The 20,292-nt window shown below is 40.2% G+C and overlaps 1 protein-coding gene and 1 pseudogene across 2 annotated transcripts in view; one reads left to right on the top strand and one right to left on the bottom strand.

Moving 5' to 3' along the window:
* The window catches only part of SEMA3A (semaphorin 3A), a 191,895-nt gene that overhangs the window by 109,868 nt on the left and 61,735 nt on the right, over window positions 1-20,292 (bottom strand). For both annotated transcript variants that reach the window (XM_088134821.1, XM_088134822.1), the window contains exons 2-3: window positions 19,747-19,904; window positions 11,468-11,530 (exon numbers count right to left, since the gene is read on the bottom strand). In XM_088134821.1, the coding sequence (XP_087990947.1) occupies window positions 11,468-11,530; window positions 19,747-19,904 (221 nt within the window). The remainder of the gene's footprint in view (window positions 1-11,467; window positions 11,531-19,746; window positions 19,905-20,292) is intronic.
* LOC148216589 (surfeit locus protein 2-like) lies at window positions 12,631-15,056 on the top strand (annotated as a pseudogene).

The raw sequence follows: 20,292 nt of genomic DNA on the forward strand, positions 1-20,292 counted from the left end.
GCAGGATTCCAGGGCTGTTAGCCAGACTGGAAAATTTAAAAAAATAATATCAGAAAAAGGCAATGGTAAACTACCTTGTAACACTGGCAAGAAACCTACATAGATGCCAATAGCAAGAGCTGAACTCAATTCAAGAGTGTTGTTACCTTTGAGGATAAATTAATATACCACCAAGAGGATTGATTGATCCAGCTGCAATTAAAAGACTCTGGTGATTGAAATGTCATCAAATTATGCTAAAATGTCCACAGTACAAAACATAATTAAAACTAAAGAAGAAATTAAAAAGCAACAGTTAAAAGTACCCAAGAACACTATATCTTAAAACCCTAGACCCAAACCCAAATAATAGAACGGAATTATTCATAGCCATATATTTGGAGCTGACTGAGTATTGGAGGAAAGTTTTCCAAAAGACACAGAAAAATAGTGCCTGACAGGGAAAAGGGATTCATGGTAGTCAGGGTTGGCCTTCACAATGTGGAAATACATGTATTTCAAACAACGTGAAAAGTGAGATAGAAAGTCTTTTGATACAAAGAGCCAGGCCATTTAACCTCTCTGGGCAAGCACATTTCATCCAGGCCTAATGGAGGCTGTAGAAGGGGAAGTAACAGAAATTATAACAAGAAACTTGGACTTCCTTCTTGCCTCAGGCAATCTCCTGGGAATTTTTGGAGTGAAGCTGATAGGGTGGGGATGTTGAGGAGGTATTTCTGGAGTCTGACACCTCTCATTTTAAGTTTTGCTATCTCTCTGACTAAGTGTTCCCTGACCAAAGTGACTCAACTTTATCTTTCTGATTTCTTGATACAAAAGAGCTTATGGGAAGATTCCCCCCGCCCAAGTATTATACACAGCCCATATCCATGTTAAATTCTCTCAGACAATGTAATAGAGAGAAAAATATGTAAGAGAACATCCACAAAGACTTATGTAATGGAGATAATACTTTCATGCAGTCAAATCAGTCATCTGCCTAACTCCACAGAGGATCATATTCACAGACATCCATTCCACATCCTGATGTTAAAATATAACTTTGATATCCCACATTTCAACTTACTGAAAATCAAATATGCTTAGGACTGAACACCATGCCTTAAAGTTATAGATGATCCTAAACTGTGATGTGCATTCTCTGGAGAGATTCCCACTGAAATCAAATGAATCAATGGCATCAAACTATAAGGAAGGCATACAATAAGCAATATGCAATACTTAGCTTAAGAACTGCAATTTTGGCTTATTATACTGTGTGAATCCAGATAACTGTGGTTCATTTAATAAGCCATGATTACCCAAACCTTAGATGAATACAACAAGCAACTTGAGCTAAAGTTTGACCCTTAAAAAGAAACCAGGTGTTGCGCATGAATGTTGCTGTGCAATATTGGATGAGCTTTTGATATGGGAATAGCACAGTGCTTTGGGTCAACTTCCACAGGACAAGTCTCCGTGAAGAGACATATCCAATGGATCTGTACACAAGACCACTTAAGCCACTTTCATATCACCAGGATTTCTATTCTCTAATCTCTGAACAGTAATTTGAAGCCAACCCACAATTACCTTACTTCCACTTAAAGCATTGTTAAGAGGGGACACTGCAAAATAACCAAGCCACCACTCCTCTGCTGCGTTGAAACAGGAGTTGGAAGGATAGGGGAAGAGTTCCAATCCATGAAAAAGTAACCTGCCTTTAAGTTATGCCAAACTACGCCAAAGCAGAAAACAATATTTCTCTGCATTCAAATACGTCTATAGCTGACTCAGAAATAGATCAGCTCAATAAATGAACACAACCTATTTTGTGAGATTGGACAAAATGGGCTCTGATTTCTGAACTGGTGAAAAGCTCTTGGGTAGAAGGGCCTTTAGACAAATTCCACCTCTACCCCAACCCCCCCAACCAAAAACAAAAGTAAAAGAAATATCCATGTCCCCTTCTCTCTCTGTCTCTCCCCCCCCCCCAATACACACATACATTGCAGTCCCTTTTGGCATAGTCTCATGAGAGGCATCTGGCTATTATGTATGTATGTTATAATTATGTAAAATTCAGCAGTTTACTCTATAAAAATATGATGCATGCTGGGTTTGTCTTTATCTGATCCCTCTCTCATCCCACCTTTTACTTGTATCATGCCTGATCCCATATTAAGGGATTCTACTGGCAAAATACATAAGGCAATTTTTGCCAGCCTGACCATGCTTATAAACCACTTAGGTTTTGTATCAATGAGCCAGTCTTTTTAATCCCGAGGTGGTTTCTACATATCCGGTAAAGATTTCCAGATGCAGCCGTTTGCGATAAATGCACTTCAAAGTTCTCAGTCGAAAGGGGAGAGGGAATGTAACATGCAAGATGTGTTGAAAGAGAGTGGCAGATTGCTGAATCTATATGAAGCAGTTGCTTAGCAATGCTTATATGTTTTCAGCAAATACCCCACAGAAGCTCAACAATGAGCTTGCTTATACCTCACTGTATGACTTTAAAATGTTTAAAGCAACTTCGATTTTGTCTTTCCTTATTTTCCCATAGGAAAAATTAGGATGAAACACCTTAATAGAAGGAAGTTTAAAATTTCCCTTCAATTAAGATCTGGCACCAAGTCACATTTGTTGAAATAAGAGTTGCCAAGTTGCTTTTTCTAACACGCCTGTAAGATCCTTAGAGGTTCTGAAGCTGTGGAAATCAGTTAATCCGGAAGAGACTAAGTGAAGCAGGAAGCATAGGTAAGTTTTACTACAACAGAGATGAGGTTACTTGGCTCAATTAACCCTTTGTGACATCTCAATTTTTTTTTTTTTTTTAAAACAAAGTTTGCATAAACTTACAATATCCTTTTTCTTCACATTGCAAAATCAATGGGATTTACTTTTGTGCCTATGTACCTAGGTACCCCCCTTCATGGATCACTGCCTTGTCGTGGCGAAGGGGCTTGCGTAACTCAGTGAAGCCATGAGCTATACCGTGCAGGGCCACCCAAGACGGACAGGTCATGACAGAGAGTTCTGACAAAATGTGGTCCACTGGAGAACGAAATGGCAACCCACTCCAGTATCCTTGCCAAGAAAACCCCATGGACAATGTTAAAAGGCTAAAAGATATGACGCCGGAAGATGAGCCCCTCAGGTCGGAAGGTGTCCAATATGCTACTGGGGAAGAGCGGAGGGCATTTCCAAGTAGCTCCAGAAAGAGTGAAGCGGCTGGGCCAAAGCCGAAAGGACGTTCAGCTGTGGATGTATCTGGAAGCGAAAAGAAGGTCCGATGCTGTAAAGAACAATATTGTATAGGTACCTGGAATGTAAGATCTATGAACCAAGGCAAGCTGGATGTGGTCAAACATGAGATGACAAGATTGAACGTCGACATCTTGGGAATCAGCGAACTGAAATGGACGGGAATGGGTGAATTTAATTCGGGTGACCATTATATCTACTACTGTGGGCAAGAAACCCTTAGAAGAAATGGAGTTGCACTCATAGTCAATAAGAGAGTGGGAAAGGCAGTAATGGGGTACAACCTCAAAAACGACAGAATGATCTCAGTGCGTATCCAAGGCAAACCATTCAACATCACAGTAATCCAAGTCTATGCCGCAACCACTGATGCCGAAGAAGCTGAAGTTGACCGGTTCTATGAAGACCTACAACACCTTCTAGAACTAGCACCAAAAAAAGATGTCCTTTTCATCATAGGGGATTGGAATGCTAAAGTAGGAAGTCAAGGAGTAATCGGAATAACAGGCAAGTTTGGCCTTGGAGTACAAAATGAAGCAGGGCAAAGGCTAATAGAGTTCTGTCAAGAGAACAAGCTAGTCATAGCAAACACTCTTTTCCAACAACACAAGAGACGACTCTAACATGGACATCACCAGATGGTCAATACTGAAACCAGATTGATTACATACTTTGCAGCCAAAGATGGAGAAGCTCTATACAGACAGCAAAAACAAGACCAGGAGCCGACTGTGGCTCAGATCATGAGCTTCTTACTGCAAAATTTAGGCTTAAATTGAAGAATGTAGGGAAAACCACTAGACCACTCAGGTATGACTTAGATCATATTCCTTGTGAGTACACAGTGAAGGCGATGAATACATTTAGAGGATTAGATTTGGTAGACAGAGTGCCTGAAGAACTATGGACGGAGGTCTGTAACATTGTACAGGAGGCAGCAACGAAAACCATCCCAAGGAAAAAGAAATGCAAGAAAGCAAAATGGCTGTCTGATGAGGCTTTACAAATAGCTGTGGAAAGAAGGAATGCGAAAAGCAAGGGTGAAAGGGAAAGATATAAGCAACTGAATGCAGATTTCCAGAGAATAGCCAGGAGAGATAAGAAGGCCTTCTTAAATGAACAATGCAAAGAAATTGAGGAAAACAATAGAATGGGGAAGACTAGAGATCTCTACAAGAAAATTGGAGATATGAAAGGAACGTTTAGTGCAAAGATGGGCATGATAAAGGACAAAAAAGGCAGGGACCTAACAGAAGCAGAAGAGATTAAGAAGAGGTGGCAAGAATACACAGAAGAACTATACAAGAAAGATCTTAATGTCCCTGATGTCCACACTGGTGTGATCACTGACCTTGAGCCAGACATCCTAGAGAGTGAAGTCAAGTGGGCCTTAGGAAGCATTGCTAACAACAAAGCTAGTGGAGATGACAGTATTCCAGCTGAGTTATTTAAAATACTAAAAGATGATGGTGTTAAAGTGCTGCACTCAATATGCCAGCAAGTTTGGAAAACGCAACAGTGGCCACGGGATTGGAAAAGGTCAGTTTACGTTCCAATTCCAAAGAAGGGCAACGCCAAAGAATGCTCAAACTATCGCACAATTGCACTCATTTCACATGCTAGCAAGGTTATGCTCAAAATCCTACAAGCTAGGCTTCAGCAATACATGAACCGAGAACTACCGGATGTACAAGCTGGGTTTCGAAGAGGCAGAGGAACTAGAGATCAAATCGCCAACATTCGCTGGATCATGGAGAAAGCACGAGAGTTCCAGAAAAATATCTACTTCTGCTTCATTGACTATGCAAAAGCCTTTGATTGTGTGGATCACAACAAACTGTGGCAAATTCTTAAAGAGATGGGAATACCAGACCACCTTACCTGTCTCCTGAGAAATCTGTATGCGGGCCAAGAAGCAACAGTTAGAACCGGTCATGGAACAACCGATTGGTTCAAAATAGGGAAAGGTGTACGACAAGGCTGTATACTGTCACCCTGCTTATTTAACCTATATGCAGAGTACATCATGAGAAATGCCAGGCTGGAAGAATCACAAGCCGGAATTAAGATTGCAGGGAGAATCATCAACAACCTCAGATATGCGGACGATACCACCCTAATGGCAGAAAGTGAAGAAGAACTAAAGAGCCTCTTGATGAGGGTGAAAGAGGAGAGTGCAAAAGCTGGCTTGAAACTCAACATTAAAAAAACTAAGATCATGGCATCTGGACCCATCAATTCCTGGCAAATAGAAGGGGTAGAAATGGAAGCAGTAACAGACTTCATTTATTTGGGCTCCAAGATCACCGCAGATGGAGACTGCAGCCATGAAATTAAAAGACGCTTGCTCCTTGGGAGGAAAGCTATGGCAAGCCTAGATAGCATATTAAAAAGCAGAGACGTCACCTTGCCGACAAAGATCCGCATAGTCAAAGCTATGGTTTTTCCAGTAGTAATGTATGGCTGTGAGAGCTGGACCATAAAAAAGGCCGAGCGCCGAAGAATTGATGCCTTTGAACTGTGGTGCTGGAGAAGACTCTTGAGAGTCCCCTGGACTGCTAGGAGGTCAAACCAGTCAATCTTAAAGGAAATCAACCCTGATTGCTCATTGGAAGGATCGATAATGAAGCTCAAGCTCAGATATTTTGGCCACCTAATGCGAAGAGAGATCTCTTTGGAGAAGACCCTGATGCTGGGAAAGATTGAAGGCAAAAGGAGAAGAGGACGGCAGAGGATGAGATGGTTAGATAGCATCACTGAAGCAATGAGCATGAAACTGAGCAAACTCAGGGAGGCAGTGAAGGACAGGAAGGCCTGGCGCAATATGGTTCATGGGGTCACGAAGAGTCGGACATGACTTAACGACTAAACAACAACAACAACCTAGGTACCATGTACCTATGCTGCAATTGTATAAAACCGATAGCTCTCACTTTGGAGAGCTGCATCATGTCAGATCAAGAGCAACTGGATCTGAGGTAGTGCTCTGCATGTGCAGAAGTTGTTCTGCCTCAGGGCTTCCAACTGAAGCAAGAGGTGAGCCACTTTAGGTCCCTGGCTTCACTAGAAGGGCTACTGGAAGCCTTCTTCTGCAGAAGAGTATACATGAACATGAGACCATTAAGGGCCCTCAAAGCAGCTGCCAAGCCTTCAGTAAGTGCTGGACACCATGTCATCCTTGGAGCATCCATGAAGGGGTGCCCTACCCCAGGTACAAGTTAATTCTACTCTTGTGGGTGCTGTCTTACACATCCAGCCAAAAGGTATGGTGGGGCACGCTCCCGTGGTCCATATGACCATCAGACAAGGCATCTTATCTTGTCAGTGGTACATCTGAGCTTAGAGCTCTTCAAGCAAAGACAGGCAGGATCCAACAGGAACGTGCCTCATGAAGGAGAATTATTCTAACGGGGAGAAGCATTTTTTGTGGTAGAGGGATTAGGGGTTGCAATGACTTTTCAAAGATTCAGTTCAAAGATGATTTGAGCAAATTCTTTGAATCAGTCTGATATCCTGAACTGAATGATATGCCTTTCAAACAGTTTGAAGATTCAGTGGATTTTTGTACATGTGCATGCACAGATAATTCTTACTTCATACTTAGACTGAATCACAGACTCGAATTGGGTCTTGGGTAATTCACACAGCCCATGCAGTTACAGTGCCTGTCATAGCATATGGTACAAGTAGTCCTTGGTCTCTTCTGCAGCTCCTTGTATCTTGTTCAACTTGTTTGCTGGAGGGAATTGTGTGAACCCCCTATTATGTATTATGTAAACATCCTTTTGTAACAGTAAATTTTCTTGACCAGCAAAGTTAAACCTACTAGCTACAGCTTGGACAATTTAACCTTTTATTGTAGCCACTGCTCACCTAATCATTCTGTAGAGAAACCCTGAGGGGGTCACTCAGCTCTTACACTGGGTCAGTGAACATCTACCGATTCTTCCCAGGATGAAGTATATAAGACTGTTTCTCTGTATTTCTATTCCTAACACTGAAAAAGCTGCAAGCTTGTTTCTGAAGGTTATGATGACTCTTATTCTAAAAGATGGAATAGAGGAATGTAGTTTCTCATGCTAGTATCAGAATATTCTCATGACATTCTGTGTTGAGCATATTTTAGGGATTAAGAAGGCTGGCACTAAACCAGAGCTGATTTAATGGAAAGAACCGTTTAATGGAAAGATCCCTCACATCATGTCAAACAAGGGCCCTCAACTGACAAACTTAAAAATGAAGCAGTACATGTGTATTTGTGAAGCAACAATGGATTTCAGCAATCATTTTATCATTAAAAAAAAAAAACTTCAAAACTTTAATACAAAGAGTTTTATATATATTAGGTGTGTAACATTCAGTTCCATTCATGAAATTTGGATGCATTCAATCTGATGAACTGAATCAATCCATCAATTTGATTTGTTAAATCCATTTGAAGCTTTGAATCTCATTCAGAGCATTAATTACTTGAAGAGGCCTAATCAATACTATATATGATTGTTATAAAGTGATATTTATAAATGTTCCATAAAACAATCCAGTAATTTTATATCCAAATTCTATCTCTGTTCCATATATCTGGGGAAACATTAGTTAAACATATGGAACTTGGCAACCAACTGCAAACGTATATGCAAAAAGATGACAGATTCTTAATTTACAATGGATTAGAAGGCATATGTTACATCTGAATTATTTGGTCTCATTTTATTTTGGAAGCAAAGTCTTCAAAGTTCTGAAACAAAGACTGGGGACTGCAAAGGTAAACCTTTTGGTTTATACACAAACCAATTACCCCCAAGGAAAAGCATTAAGATCAACTGACTTCCATTTCTACATCTGTTTCCCTGCAAGAAAGCCCTTTGTGGGCCAGCCAGCAGGCAGGGGTCCAGGGGCTGCTGACTGGTGCCATTTTGTGCTGCGGGTCTGTGGTGTGCGTGTGTGTGTGTGTGTGTATGAGAGAGAGAGCAACTCTGAGAACTATTACACTGAAAAGCAGAATACAATTATGTATAAAACAGCTTTTGTATGTACAATCCATCAGTTGGTCATGGCCAAAGCACCTGAAATTCTTCATTTGTGAACGGCCCATTACAAGGCTTACAGTGCACACACAAGGAAAGCACAGGAAAAAAGCTGTGAAACACTGTGGATGGAACAGAAGTCGGACACTTCTTTATGAAATAAGGCTTTCCTTTCCAAGAAAGGATTTTATGAGTTGGGACCTATGCATTTTGGATTTTAGGGGTATGTGATTTTTTCCAATGTTAATTTGCGTATAGATATTTTGTTGCAGTCAGGTCACAGGGTTGTTATAGAGGCAAGAGTATTAAGTATGTCTTCTGCCTTGAGTTATATATAAAAAAGTGGGAATAATAATAATAATAATAGTAATATGACAAAGTAATAGAAAATGAAGAAGCTAAAGTGCTCTGGGACTTTAGAATTCAAACAGACAAGCACCTGCCACACAACACCCCAGACTTAACAATTGTTGATAAGAAAGACAAAAAAGTCTACATAGTGGACATTGCAATACCAGGAGACAGCAGAACAGAACAGAAAGAACTGGAGAAAATCACAAAATATAAAGACCTGCAAATAGAAGTAGAATGACTATGGCAAAAGTAAACAAAGATAGTACCAATAGTAATAGGCACCTTGGGTGCAATTCCAAACCATCTGGAGCACCACTTGAACATTATCGGCATTGACAAAATCACCATCAGTCAATTGCAAAAGGCAGCTTTACTTGGAACAGTTTATATCTTGCAACGATACCTTTAACACCATCAGACAACTACATCTGCCTATCCCAGGTCCTTGGGAAGGACTTGTTAGGTGGATAAAAATGCCAAATCAAGTCTAAACATGTGGCTGACTGTGCAACCAACCACAATAATAATACTTTCTAGCTGCTTGTCAGTTTCTTAGCATAGGAATAAGCAGTGAAAATATAACACAGAGATAGGGATTTTAAGATTTGATTCAGATTCAGAAACCAAATCTCTGAAGTTGTTTTCTAAATCTAATAGATAAATCAAATTAAATTTTATACTTCTAAATCATTTTTTTTTTTTTGGTTACATTTATGTCCTACTGTTCATTCAGGAGCTCAAGGAGCTGTACAGGGCTCCTTCTCTGTCTATTTTTCCTCCCAATAACTACCCTGCAAGGTAGTCTGGGCTTAGAGAGAGTGATTGGCCAAAGATCACTCATGGATGAGGGGTGCCTGGGACCCAGGTCTCTCCAGTGCCAGTCCAACATTAGCCATTTGGAATGATTTGGATGTTATTCTGCATGGCCAGAAATATTTTTTTTTCTCTTGGATTGATTTGGTGCAATGATTTGATTCAGGCATCTAGATCAAATTGGATCAATTTTTATGAATCAAATCATAAATGTGGATCAAACTGAATCAAATCAATGACTCAAACTGGGTTTTGCTTGATTAATACATCCCCAGTACAACACAACTTAGCACATTATGTACCATTTCCCACAGAGATGAAAGGTTGCATTACGGAAACATGAGAAACTGGATGGCCCATCTGCATTTTTATTTCCTCCAAATTGTTAAGTCTCTTTTCAAAAAAGCAAGCTGAGCTGTTGGAGAGCCTCCATATTTATCAGTGTCTGGTACAACTCTTGAAATGTCAGACCCCCAAATATATCAATGTCAATGGTACTCTGTGATTGACATTAATGGAGAAGGAATTACGTGGACTCCAGCAGAGTGAAAATGCAGCCTGCTATCCAACATAGTTACCAAAGAAACCTTTAATCTCAGGTCATGTTTGAGGTTACCAGTCGGGTTTGTACAAGCTACATACAGTTAATATTCATTTCATAGAAGCGATATAGCTGCTGCAAGTAGACTATTGCTAGGGACGTTCTTCAGAATAGAACTGTTATTACTTGAGATTCATAGTAACTTCATTTAAAATAAAATAAAAAATTGTTAAAACTCCAAACGTTTGTGATTTATTAACTTCTAGACATTCAAAAATGCAAAATACTTGTTATCGTAAGAATACCTTCATTATATTGCATTTAAGTGTTCTTTAGACTGTATTTCCCATTTTCTCCTTGATAAATATTTTTCTTAAAAAGCCTACTGGATATAATTTTTTATCTTTTCCTTGGGGAGAAAATGAAGAATTCATTCATTTTCTGTATTCTTAAAACTTGGCCTTACAAAAGGCATCACCTCATGCTTGTTCTACGGGAAAAACAATTGGTTTGGTTTAAGCCTAAGACTAATTCTTCAGACGTTAGCCTAACATGATCTTTAAACAGGGCCACTGTATTATTTATGACACTCTTCCTTCTCTATTCAGGGAATTTTTGCTTATTCTTTCTGTGGATGAAGATCAACGCAGTTATTTTAAATATTTGACTCCTGATTCTGAACCAAGTTCTGGTTAAGGAATCCATTTCATTTACGACCTGAGACAGAATACAGATCTCTAGCAGCTGCTATTATGAATATTTTGCTGAACCATCTCTAAATATTCACTTGGGGCAAGCTCTATGCTGTCTTTTACTATTACAAACACAGTGATTTTTCCCTTTGTCTTATAAGAATGTGTTCAGTTTCTGTATAATTCCATCTCTTTATTTATTTATCCTCCCCCAGTATTACAGTCACACCCAACATATTACAATTTCCCATATTATCTAATAAATAATATGGAAGGGCTGAAAAGATTGAGGAGGAAAGAGTGATGGTATAGGAAAGAATGCATAAAATAAATGTTTTTCCCCCTTTTTTCAACCACAATAGGAAGAAGGAAATTAACATCAGGAAGGCATCCCTGTGTTCTTGTCAAGGAAGACCCCCCCCGAGGCCTTCAAAGCTTCTTGACATTAATGACTCTTATTGCGCTCACAATGGCCTGCCTATTCCATGCGCCTGCAAATTGACAGCCTGAGCTGTCTTACAGGAATGAGGTCAAACTCTTAAGAATTCTTAAATAAGGGGATAATTATATGCTCATTCCCTCATTCCATTACATGTAAATCTACCCTCACAGGGATGCACAGGGAGAAAAAGAAGCACTGGTGTCCAAGCTTAACCCAACTTGACATTATTTAAGAAAAAGGCAGCAAGTGAGTACAAACCAAAGCTTTAAAATTGAAACAGACAAGAGATCACAAAATACTGACCAGCCTTATTCAAGGAGAAGTGCGAGAAATGATAAAGATTTCTACTTACTAGAACATCTTTTCCAGCCCACTTGCACTCATCCCGACGACTATGAGATACAGGCCATGCAATCTACGGATGTAAAGTCAAAATCACATTATGTCATTTCATGCTTTAGCAATCCAGAATAGTAATCACAATCCAGAACATGCTTGCTCTTTAGGATTATTTTTTTCTGTAATGAAACTCACTTTATAGATATTGTACCTTCCTTTTTTCACTTCATCATGATAGGGACTGCGGTGTTCATCTCTATGCTATTTGACTTTTCTGGGCTCTTCTAGATTAAGGCCCTATCGACCTAAAAGCCCCAAATCTGATTTCAGTGAAGATAATTATCCAATACAAAGATGAGGTTTCTTTCCCCAAAAATTGTCAGTGGAAGGGAGGCAGGCTGTGAAAATTAAGTAAGAATAGAAGCAATATTGCAATATTGCAAACAAGCAAAAGGTACAAATGGATGTAGAAAAGTGGGAAAGTTTTTGAAGATTAGCCTGAAGATCAAACATTGCTTCTGCCAGTAAGTTTAACCCTTCAGGCAATAGTCTGTTTTTTCCCCCTTACCCTTCCCTGTCCTCTTCCATTCTCCATCCACTTCTATTCCCTGCCTTTTCTTTCTCTCCTTTCCCTAGTCTTTTCTGTTGCTTTTCTTGGAAGGAGGAAACGGAGTATCTGTGTATGTTGTGTGTCTGAGAGCAGTTTGTGCATGAGAGAGAGGATAGCTGATATATGCAAATAATGAAAAATTAATTTCATAAATGAGGTTCTTTATTTTATAAGCAAATAATTTTAAACAATAGCTATTCATTATACCCTGCCCTCCAAAAACTTATAGGCTATAATCTACACCCCTGTCCTTACTTGGAGCGTAGGGTATATATTAGAGGGGTACAGAAGGTTCTAAATATGCGCACATACATATATCCACATAAGTAATTCACATGAAAACATTTATTGAGAGCAAATTTCCAGAATTAAATCCAACTGGAATTGATCAGCCTGGATGGATAAGATAGCAAAACTGGGCATTGTGCAGGATTTTGTTCGGGTTTTTATATATCTATATATCTATATATATGGATATGGATATATATTTCTGTTTGCTTAGAAAGAAGTAGATGGAACAGCAGAGTGGGTGTCATTTTAAATCCAAGATTGTCTTCCTTTCCTAGATGGCCTGGAACATGTTATGTCATAAACAAAGGTATGCACGACACACCATGTTTTGTACCCTAACAACAACAGTAACATTTTATTTATAGTTGGAGACCAGATGGCAAGAATTCAGTACTCAGATAAACAAAAATAAAATTGGCTGGTGTGGGTCTTCCGGGCTGTGTGGCCGTGTTCTGGAGGTTTTGTTTCCTAACATTTCGCCAGCACCTGTGACCGGCATCTTCAGAGTGCAGGAGCACAGACAGGAGCAGTTCTCTCTGTGCCCAGGGTGATGTGACCCTTTTGTAGGTATTTATAGAGATCCGAGGGGGGGGGAAGGGGGGATTGGGGGTGTGGGGGGGGGTTGGGTTACTGAGTGGCTGCTTGTTTTGGTGTCAGAATCTGTGTATCTTCCTGGGGATTAGGCAGGGTTTTTTCTTCTATTGAATTGTTAACGAGGGGCTGCTGGGGGTGATCAGCAAGTTCATTGTGTGAACTGTTCACATGTCCTGGTGGTTGAGCTGAGTTCGTTGACCTTTTGCAGGCTGTATTTTTCAGGATTGGTAGCCAGGTTTTGTTGATTTTTAGACTCTCCTCTTTTTTATTGAAACTGTGCTGGTGTTTGTGAATCTCAATGGCTTCCCGGTATAGCCTGGTATAGTGGCTGTTGGTGTTGTCCAGTATCTCTGTGTTTTCAAATAGGATTTTGTGTCCAGTGTGCTTGAGAGCATGTTCAGCTACTACAGATTTTTCTGGTTGCTGTAGTCTGCAGTGTCTTTCATGTTCTTTTATCCTGGTATGGATGCTGCATTTTGTGGTCCCGATGTATACTTGCCCGCAACTGCATGGTATGCGGTATACTCCTGTGGCGGTGAGGGGATCCCTTTTGTTTAGGAAACAAAACCTCCAGAACACGGCCACACAGCCCGGAAGACTCACACCAGCCATCGTATGCCGGCCGTGAAAGCCTTCGACAATACAAAAATAAAATTATATAAAATTATGCAAGCAAGTAAAAAAAGTGGACTTTCCATACCTAGGCAGCATATCTACCTACCTACCTACCTACCTACCTACCTACCATCTATCCATCATCCGTCCATCCACTCATCCCTCCATCAATACTCAAACCCATAACCCATTACAATTTCATTTCTAAATATGCTGGAAATTTCTGTGTTTAGAGTGGATGATAAATACCGAAACAAATGGAGGATAAATCAATACCTTCCTGCTGGTTTGTAGATTCTGAAAAAAATATCTGACAATTTTGGAAACCAGAATGTTAGAGTGTATGGAGTGTCATTTGTCCTATGGAGGAAATGTGGCACTATACTTCCTCATAGGCTTGTTGGACTCCAACTCCCCTAAAGTCACCTGGCATGGCAATAATGGAAGATGTCACTCAATATAACTAGAAGTCAGTTCCTGCATTAAAGTTGTTCTGAGGTTGTTACTATCATGGATGTGTGCCAATTATTCTACAGTGATTCACAATTTCATTTCTGATTATGTTTGTGATTAGTTCTTAACAATCAATTTCATCTTCTAATGCAAAAGCCCAAAGACTCCTTTTAATTAATTATGTATGTCTTTTAAAAAGCTTTTAGAATTGCACATAGAATAAAACATGATCAAATTTCAGCATCATGCAATATAAATGGGCCATGTGGCTGCACTATAACCTTAATCTTTAATCAATTTGCAAACAAAGCAGGGGAAAGTTCATTTAAGGTCAATAAGGCAAAGAACAGCAAATGCAGGTAGAGGTTTCATGATGGATTTTTAAGTTGGAACATCTATAACAAAATACATGGATGTTTTCAGGAAGGCCTGAAGCTGTGGTCGAGCAAGATTCGTACAAGTAAGTGTGTACAAATGGCAAATTGTGCCAAGTACCAACAATTCCAATCAGTTCTTCTACAAGCTTACTTCCATCATCTCAATAAGGAACCAGAGAACCTTCCCAATCATGCCTAAGGCCAGCACTATCAGGAGGTCTTTCAGCATTATAAAGAATGTCAGAAGGAAAGGCTGGAGGTGTGTTTGCCTTGCCTCTTGCAGAAGAAGCAACAGCAGCAAGAAATGGACCACAGCTTTTGGAATGGGAGCAGGAAGCCTTGGCAGAGGGTATTATTTTGGGATGGTGTAAATGAAACGGACAATAGCCTGAATGACTTACATCCATCTGAACTGTTCCCCAAAAAGGTTCCAAAGGCAGGGAGACCACCAGCATCTTTATAACAGACAGTGATGAAATAGAGAGTTAGGGAAATATGGAGATAGGGAAAGAAATAGGAAAACTAGCAAATTGGAAAATGGCAGCCTGGGCAAAGCAATTCACAAAACAGGCACAAAAGGGGGAAAGAAACAAGCAGATTCTTGCAAGAAAAAGTTTAAAAGGTGGAACAGGACATCTAAAAAGCTTTGGAAAAGCAGTTAGTGGGAATTAAATATTTCTTATTTGTGTCAAACTCTGGTCTGTGGAATGTGGGGAGATGACTACTATTAGAACTCTGAGTGTTGTGTTTTCTTTAAGCCCAGCCTTTTTCTTTGGAAAACGTGAACAAATGTAGTTGTACTTCATTAAAAAAGAAAATTAAAGAAAAGAAACTCTATGTTCAGAGGCAACATTTCTCTGAATTCTTGATGCTGGATATATTCTGGTCTTGGATTTCCTGGATGTATCTGACAACTACTGGAGACAAGATTCTGAACTCAATAGAAACTGATTTCTGCTAGCTCAGCCCAAATAGTCCTGTTCTTCATGACCTTTTTCCAAAAATGGACAGACCACTGCATTCAAACACTGAAAATAAGTACTCAAGGCAGCAACCTCCCCTAAGCTGTTCCCAGGGTCAAATCCTTCATCCACATTGATGCTTCTGTAGGCCTATGATTCATGAATTTATCCAGTCACTATCTGGAGCCACCATGCAGGTGTGAACAGAGAACAGAGTCCATGTGTGAATTCACCCTAAATTGTTTACACTTTTTTACTTACAGCAGCAGTCTGGTTCTTTAATGATTCCAGATGTTTCTGCAGTATATCCTGAGCCTCACAGTATATCCAAACAAATAACTCATTTCTTTTATGGTTGCTCTAGAGAGAATAGGAAATGGCCAACTTTGCTTTGAACTTGATCTTCAGAGAATACAAATCTTTGCTTAGGACTTTGGAAAAAAAAGTTATCATTTAAGGAATTAATGGGCCATGGATTAATACAAAGTAGAACTAACCTTGCCAGTTTTAAAGCAATAATTTTATAATATGGTTTATTTTTATTTGCACTGTCTCTTCTTAATTCTCTCCCACAGATAGCTAGTTCAATATTTTCCCCTTAAACCAGCTCACTTTTTTGACTGAGGATTCATGAAAATATAGTTATGTTATGCATATATTTAATGTTTTATTAAGTACATATATGCTTTCATAATGAAATGTGTATTAGCTTCCAACCTAAATCTCTACTTTCAAAGCCAAGGCCATCCATCATGATGCAGCCCTCAATATTCCATCTATAATGGCTTATTAATAACTTTAACCTTCTGAATGGAAACATCTGAAGTGATAAAATGAAGAATAAAATCAGATTCATAGTCTTTATATAATTTAGTTATTTTAAGTGCCTCTGGCCTTTTCCATCTATATTTTCCAGCTACATGTGAACAAACTGGATTTTGAGGTTGAACAGATAAGAACATCCTTCTGATGAATGATCACTATTTACTGGATTGATGGTATATAAATTAATCTGGTGTTCAGTGTCAGGAATGAAGATTAGCACTTGTAAGATTCCAAGGATGCCTTATGGAGGCTTGTGGTGGATGAAACAGTCCATTTCTACTCTGCCAATTTTGTATGTGTTTATTCATAACTCATTCCATTTTGTTTTCTCAATAGTTAAAAACTGGAACATCACTGTTTTGTCATCCTTTTTGTGTGAATCAACCAAAAGTAGATTCACATTTGCAATTTGATTCAAAGAGTCCATTTGAATTTTGTGATTCGACAGTCAAATAAACTCAACTGAGTAATTCACAGAATTATAAAATAATAGGGTTGGAAGAAAGCTTAGACATCATCTTTTCCAACCTGTTATCTGGGAAGAGTTTGATCCTGTTGGACCTGAGGAAGTGGACAGGGTCCTCTGGACCATTAATGCCACCACTTGTCAACTAGACCCATGCCCCTCCTGACTGGCCAAGGCCGCTTGGGAGGTGACACGTGGGTGGGTCAAAGCGATGGTGAATTCATCCTTGAGGGAGGGGGTGTTTCCAGTCATTTTTAAAGAGGCGCTGGTGCATCCCCTCCTCAAGAAACCATCCCCAGATCCCACCATATTGGACAATTTTCATCCAGTCTCCCACCTCCCCTTTTTAGGGAAGGTGGTTGAGAAGGTGGTGGCATTGCAGCTCCAGGTGATGCTGGATGAAATGGATTATCTGGACCCTTTTTGGTCAGGTTTCAGGCCCAGATATGGGAAGGAAACAGCATTGGTCACACTCATGGATGATCTTTGGCAGGAGTGGGATGGGGGTAGTGCATCCATTCTCACTTTTCTTGACCTCTAAGTGGCTTTCAATACCATCGACCATGGTATCCTTTTGGACCGACTTAGGGAGTGGGCAGCACAGTTTTGTGCTGGTTTACTTCCTTCCTCCAATTGGTGTTGATTGGGAGCAAGAGGTTTGGCCCATAGCCCCTCTGTTGTGGGGGACCACAGGGTTCTGAACTCTCTCTGCTCCTTTTTAACACCTACATGAAACCACTGGGTAAGATCATCCGCCACCATGAGATGAGGTATCATCAATACCCAGATGATACCCAGTTATACATCTCCATCCTAGGTGATCTGAGTGATGCTGTGATGCACCCTTTCGCAGTGCCTGGAGGCTGTAGGGGTCTGAATGGGGAACAACAGATTTCAGCTGACTCCTGGCAAGGCTGTGGATTGGAGACTCCTGTCAGGCCCAGCCCAAGAACAACAATGAAACGGTCCAGTCGAGTACAGTTCCTTTATTTGCTTATACCTTATAGGCAGAAACTTGCCAAACTAAATCTATACTACAGCAACTAGTGGATATACCCTGGGAGATTCTAGGGAGTGGCTATCCTGAATCTCTTACTCTTCTAATGCTCCCCCTGTGAACTGTGTTGTCTTTTGTCTACTTTCCCCTGCTGGAATGCAGCCTCTCCTTCCTGATAGCCTTGACATCACTCTCCTCCTTGTAGATACATTCCATCACATCTTCTCTGTATCTGGGGGTCTACCATTTTTGGTTCTCAGTGGGGTTGCACTGCCCCAGACAGACACAGTAAGTAATCTTGGGGTCCTCGTGGACTCACGACTCCTGCTCAAGGAGCAGGCGGCAGTTGTGGCCAGGAGGGCCTTTGCTCAACTTCATGTTGTATGCCAGTTATGCCCCTTCCTAGATCAGGAGTCCATTCAGTCTGTCACTCACGCCCTGGTCATCTCTCGTTTAGACTGCTGCAATGAGCTGTACATGGGGCTACCGTTGAAGAGTATCTGGAAGCTACAGCTGGTTCAAAATGTGGCCGCATGGGCAATCTTAGGTGCCCCAAGGATGGCACATGTAACACCTTTGCTGCAGGAGCTCCATTGAGTTCCAGTTTGTTTCTGGGTCCAATTCAAGGTGTTGGTTAAGCCCTACATAGCATGGGTCCAGGTTGCCTGAGGGACCATCTCACCCCCATCACATCGACCCATCCCACCAGGTTAGGCAGAGGGGGCATGTTGAGGACCCCGTTGGTGAGAGAATGTGGACTGGCAGGTCCTAGGAGGAGACCCTTCTCTGCTGTTGCCCCAGCCTTATGGAATACTCTCCCCCCAGGGGTGAGGCAGGCCCCCACCCTTCTAATTTTTCAGAGGGAATTGAAGACTTGGCTCTGCCAACTTGCATGGGGTAAGGAAAGATACAACCGATCCTGGGGATGGCTGGTGCCTTGACGATGCTCCCTGAGTTTATTAACACCTAATTAACATCAGCCTCTTGGAAGAATCATATAGGAAGTTTATTTTCTAGCATATTTATTTATTTAATTAATATTTATTTATTTTAATTGTTTATTCTGTTTTTACTGTAAACTGCCCGGAGTCACTCTGTAGTGGGCTGGGCAGTGAGTAATTTGAAATATAAATAAATAAACCTCCAGTTCAGTGTAGCATCCACCAGAACATCATTGGCAGATAGCCATACAGCCTCTGTTTGAAGGCCTCTAGTGATGGAAAACTCATGATTTCATGTGACAGCCTGTTCCACTGGTTGACAGCTTATACTCCTGACCAGAACTTCCATCACTAGCTAACTGATATGGTCGTTAAGTAAGTCACGCCCAACTTTATGACCTTTTTTGCCATGGTCGTTAAGCGAATCACGCAATCTTCCCCATTGACTTTGCTTGTTGGAAGCCTCTTGGGAAGGTTGCAAATTGTGATCATGTGACTTTGGGACACTGCAACTGTTGTAAATACATGCCAAGCACCCGAATTCTGATCATTTGACCGTGGGGACACTGCAATGGTTATAAGTGTGAGGACAGGTTGTAAGTCACTTTTTTTCAGCGCCATCATAATTTTGAATGATCATTAAACGAATGGTCGTAAGTCAAGAACTACCCGTCTTCTTAGCACTCTTCAGGTATTTAAATCCAATTCTATAAAGTGTTAGTGTACTTGTACAAAAGTCTATCTAACCTTTGAATCAATTTGAATGCATTTATTTCAATTCAATACATCAAAACATTTCTGCAATTTAGTCTGAAGATCCTATTCAAAGGGGTTATTTGCCCAAGTTGCCTTTAAATACATGCATGTTGAGTTCCAATCATAGTGATACAAAGGTAGAAGACAAAAGAGAAAAGGAAACTATATCCTGCTTAGCTTTTCACGTTCTGCATGTGTTGGAATGGGTTCACCTATCCTATCTATATGGAATATTTTTTATAAGGGTTATAATGCGCAAATGGACCTGCATAACTAAGTGGCTCAACATTCTGCTTTATACCCACACTGAACACTCTATCACATTTTGATGCTCAAAATATTTGGTCACCTTATCCCATATGCCTACATCTAAAGATGAAAAATGATTAAAAAGGCTGAAAATACCATTTGAAAATCCTTGATGTTGACTAGGTTGAAAGAAAATATGTGATCCTTTGCTCCAACGTAGAGTCTACTCCGTTCTTCATCCAAAAGGAATGTATGGTAACTAGAACTATTGACCAGTCCATGGAAAGTAGCTATATTGCTGGATTCAAACATTTCTGTAGGATGAAAGACAAGAACATTATTGTTAATTTAAAGAACAATGATCTTGGTTCTAATGAATAAATAGATAAATAGCAACTATATGGAACTTTTTAATTTATTTAGGCAGGATTTTTCAGGCTTCTGTCCCTTTGGTAATAGCTAAGTTAGAGCCCAAAACTGGGAGAACATATCTTTTAATATGTTAAAACATCAGTTTTAATGCATCGTTTTATTAACACTCCTTCAATGCACTGCATTTAGTGGCCTTTGACCTTTGACCCTAATTAAACTGTGGGAGGATGTAAACTACTGCTAAAGCAATAGTCCAGGAAGGGAGGGAAATGCATGCCAATTAGAAAATGCAGAAATGGTGGAAAAACAGGAGGCTCCAGAATCCTTTGC

The sequence above is a fragment of the Python bivittatus genome, unplaced genomic scaffold (assembly GCF_059951505.1).
Source record: "Python bivittatus isolate LINGU-HERP-01145 unplaced genomic scaffold, Pbiv_v1 ctg000120_np1212, whole genome shotgun sequence".
NCBI classification, from domain to species: domain Eukaryota; kingdom Metazoa; phylum Chordata; class Lepidosauria; order Squamata; family Pythonidae; genus Python; species Python bivittatus.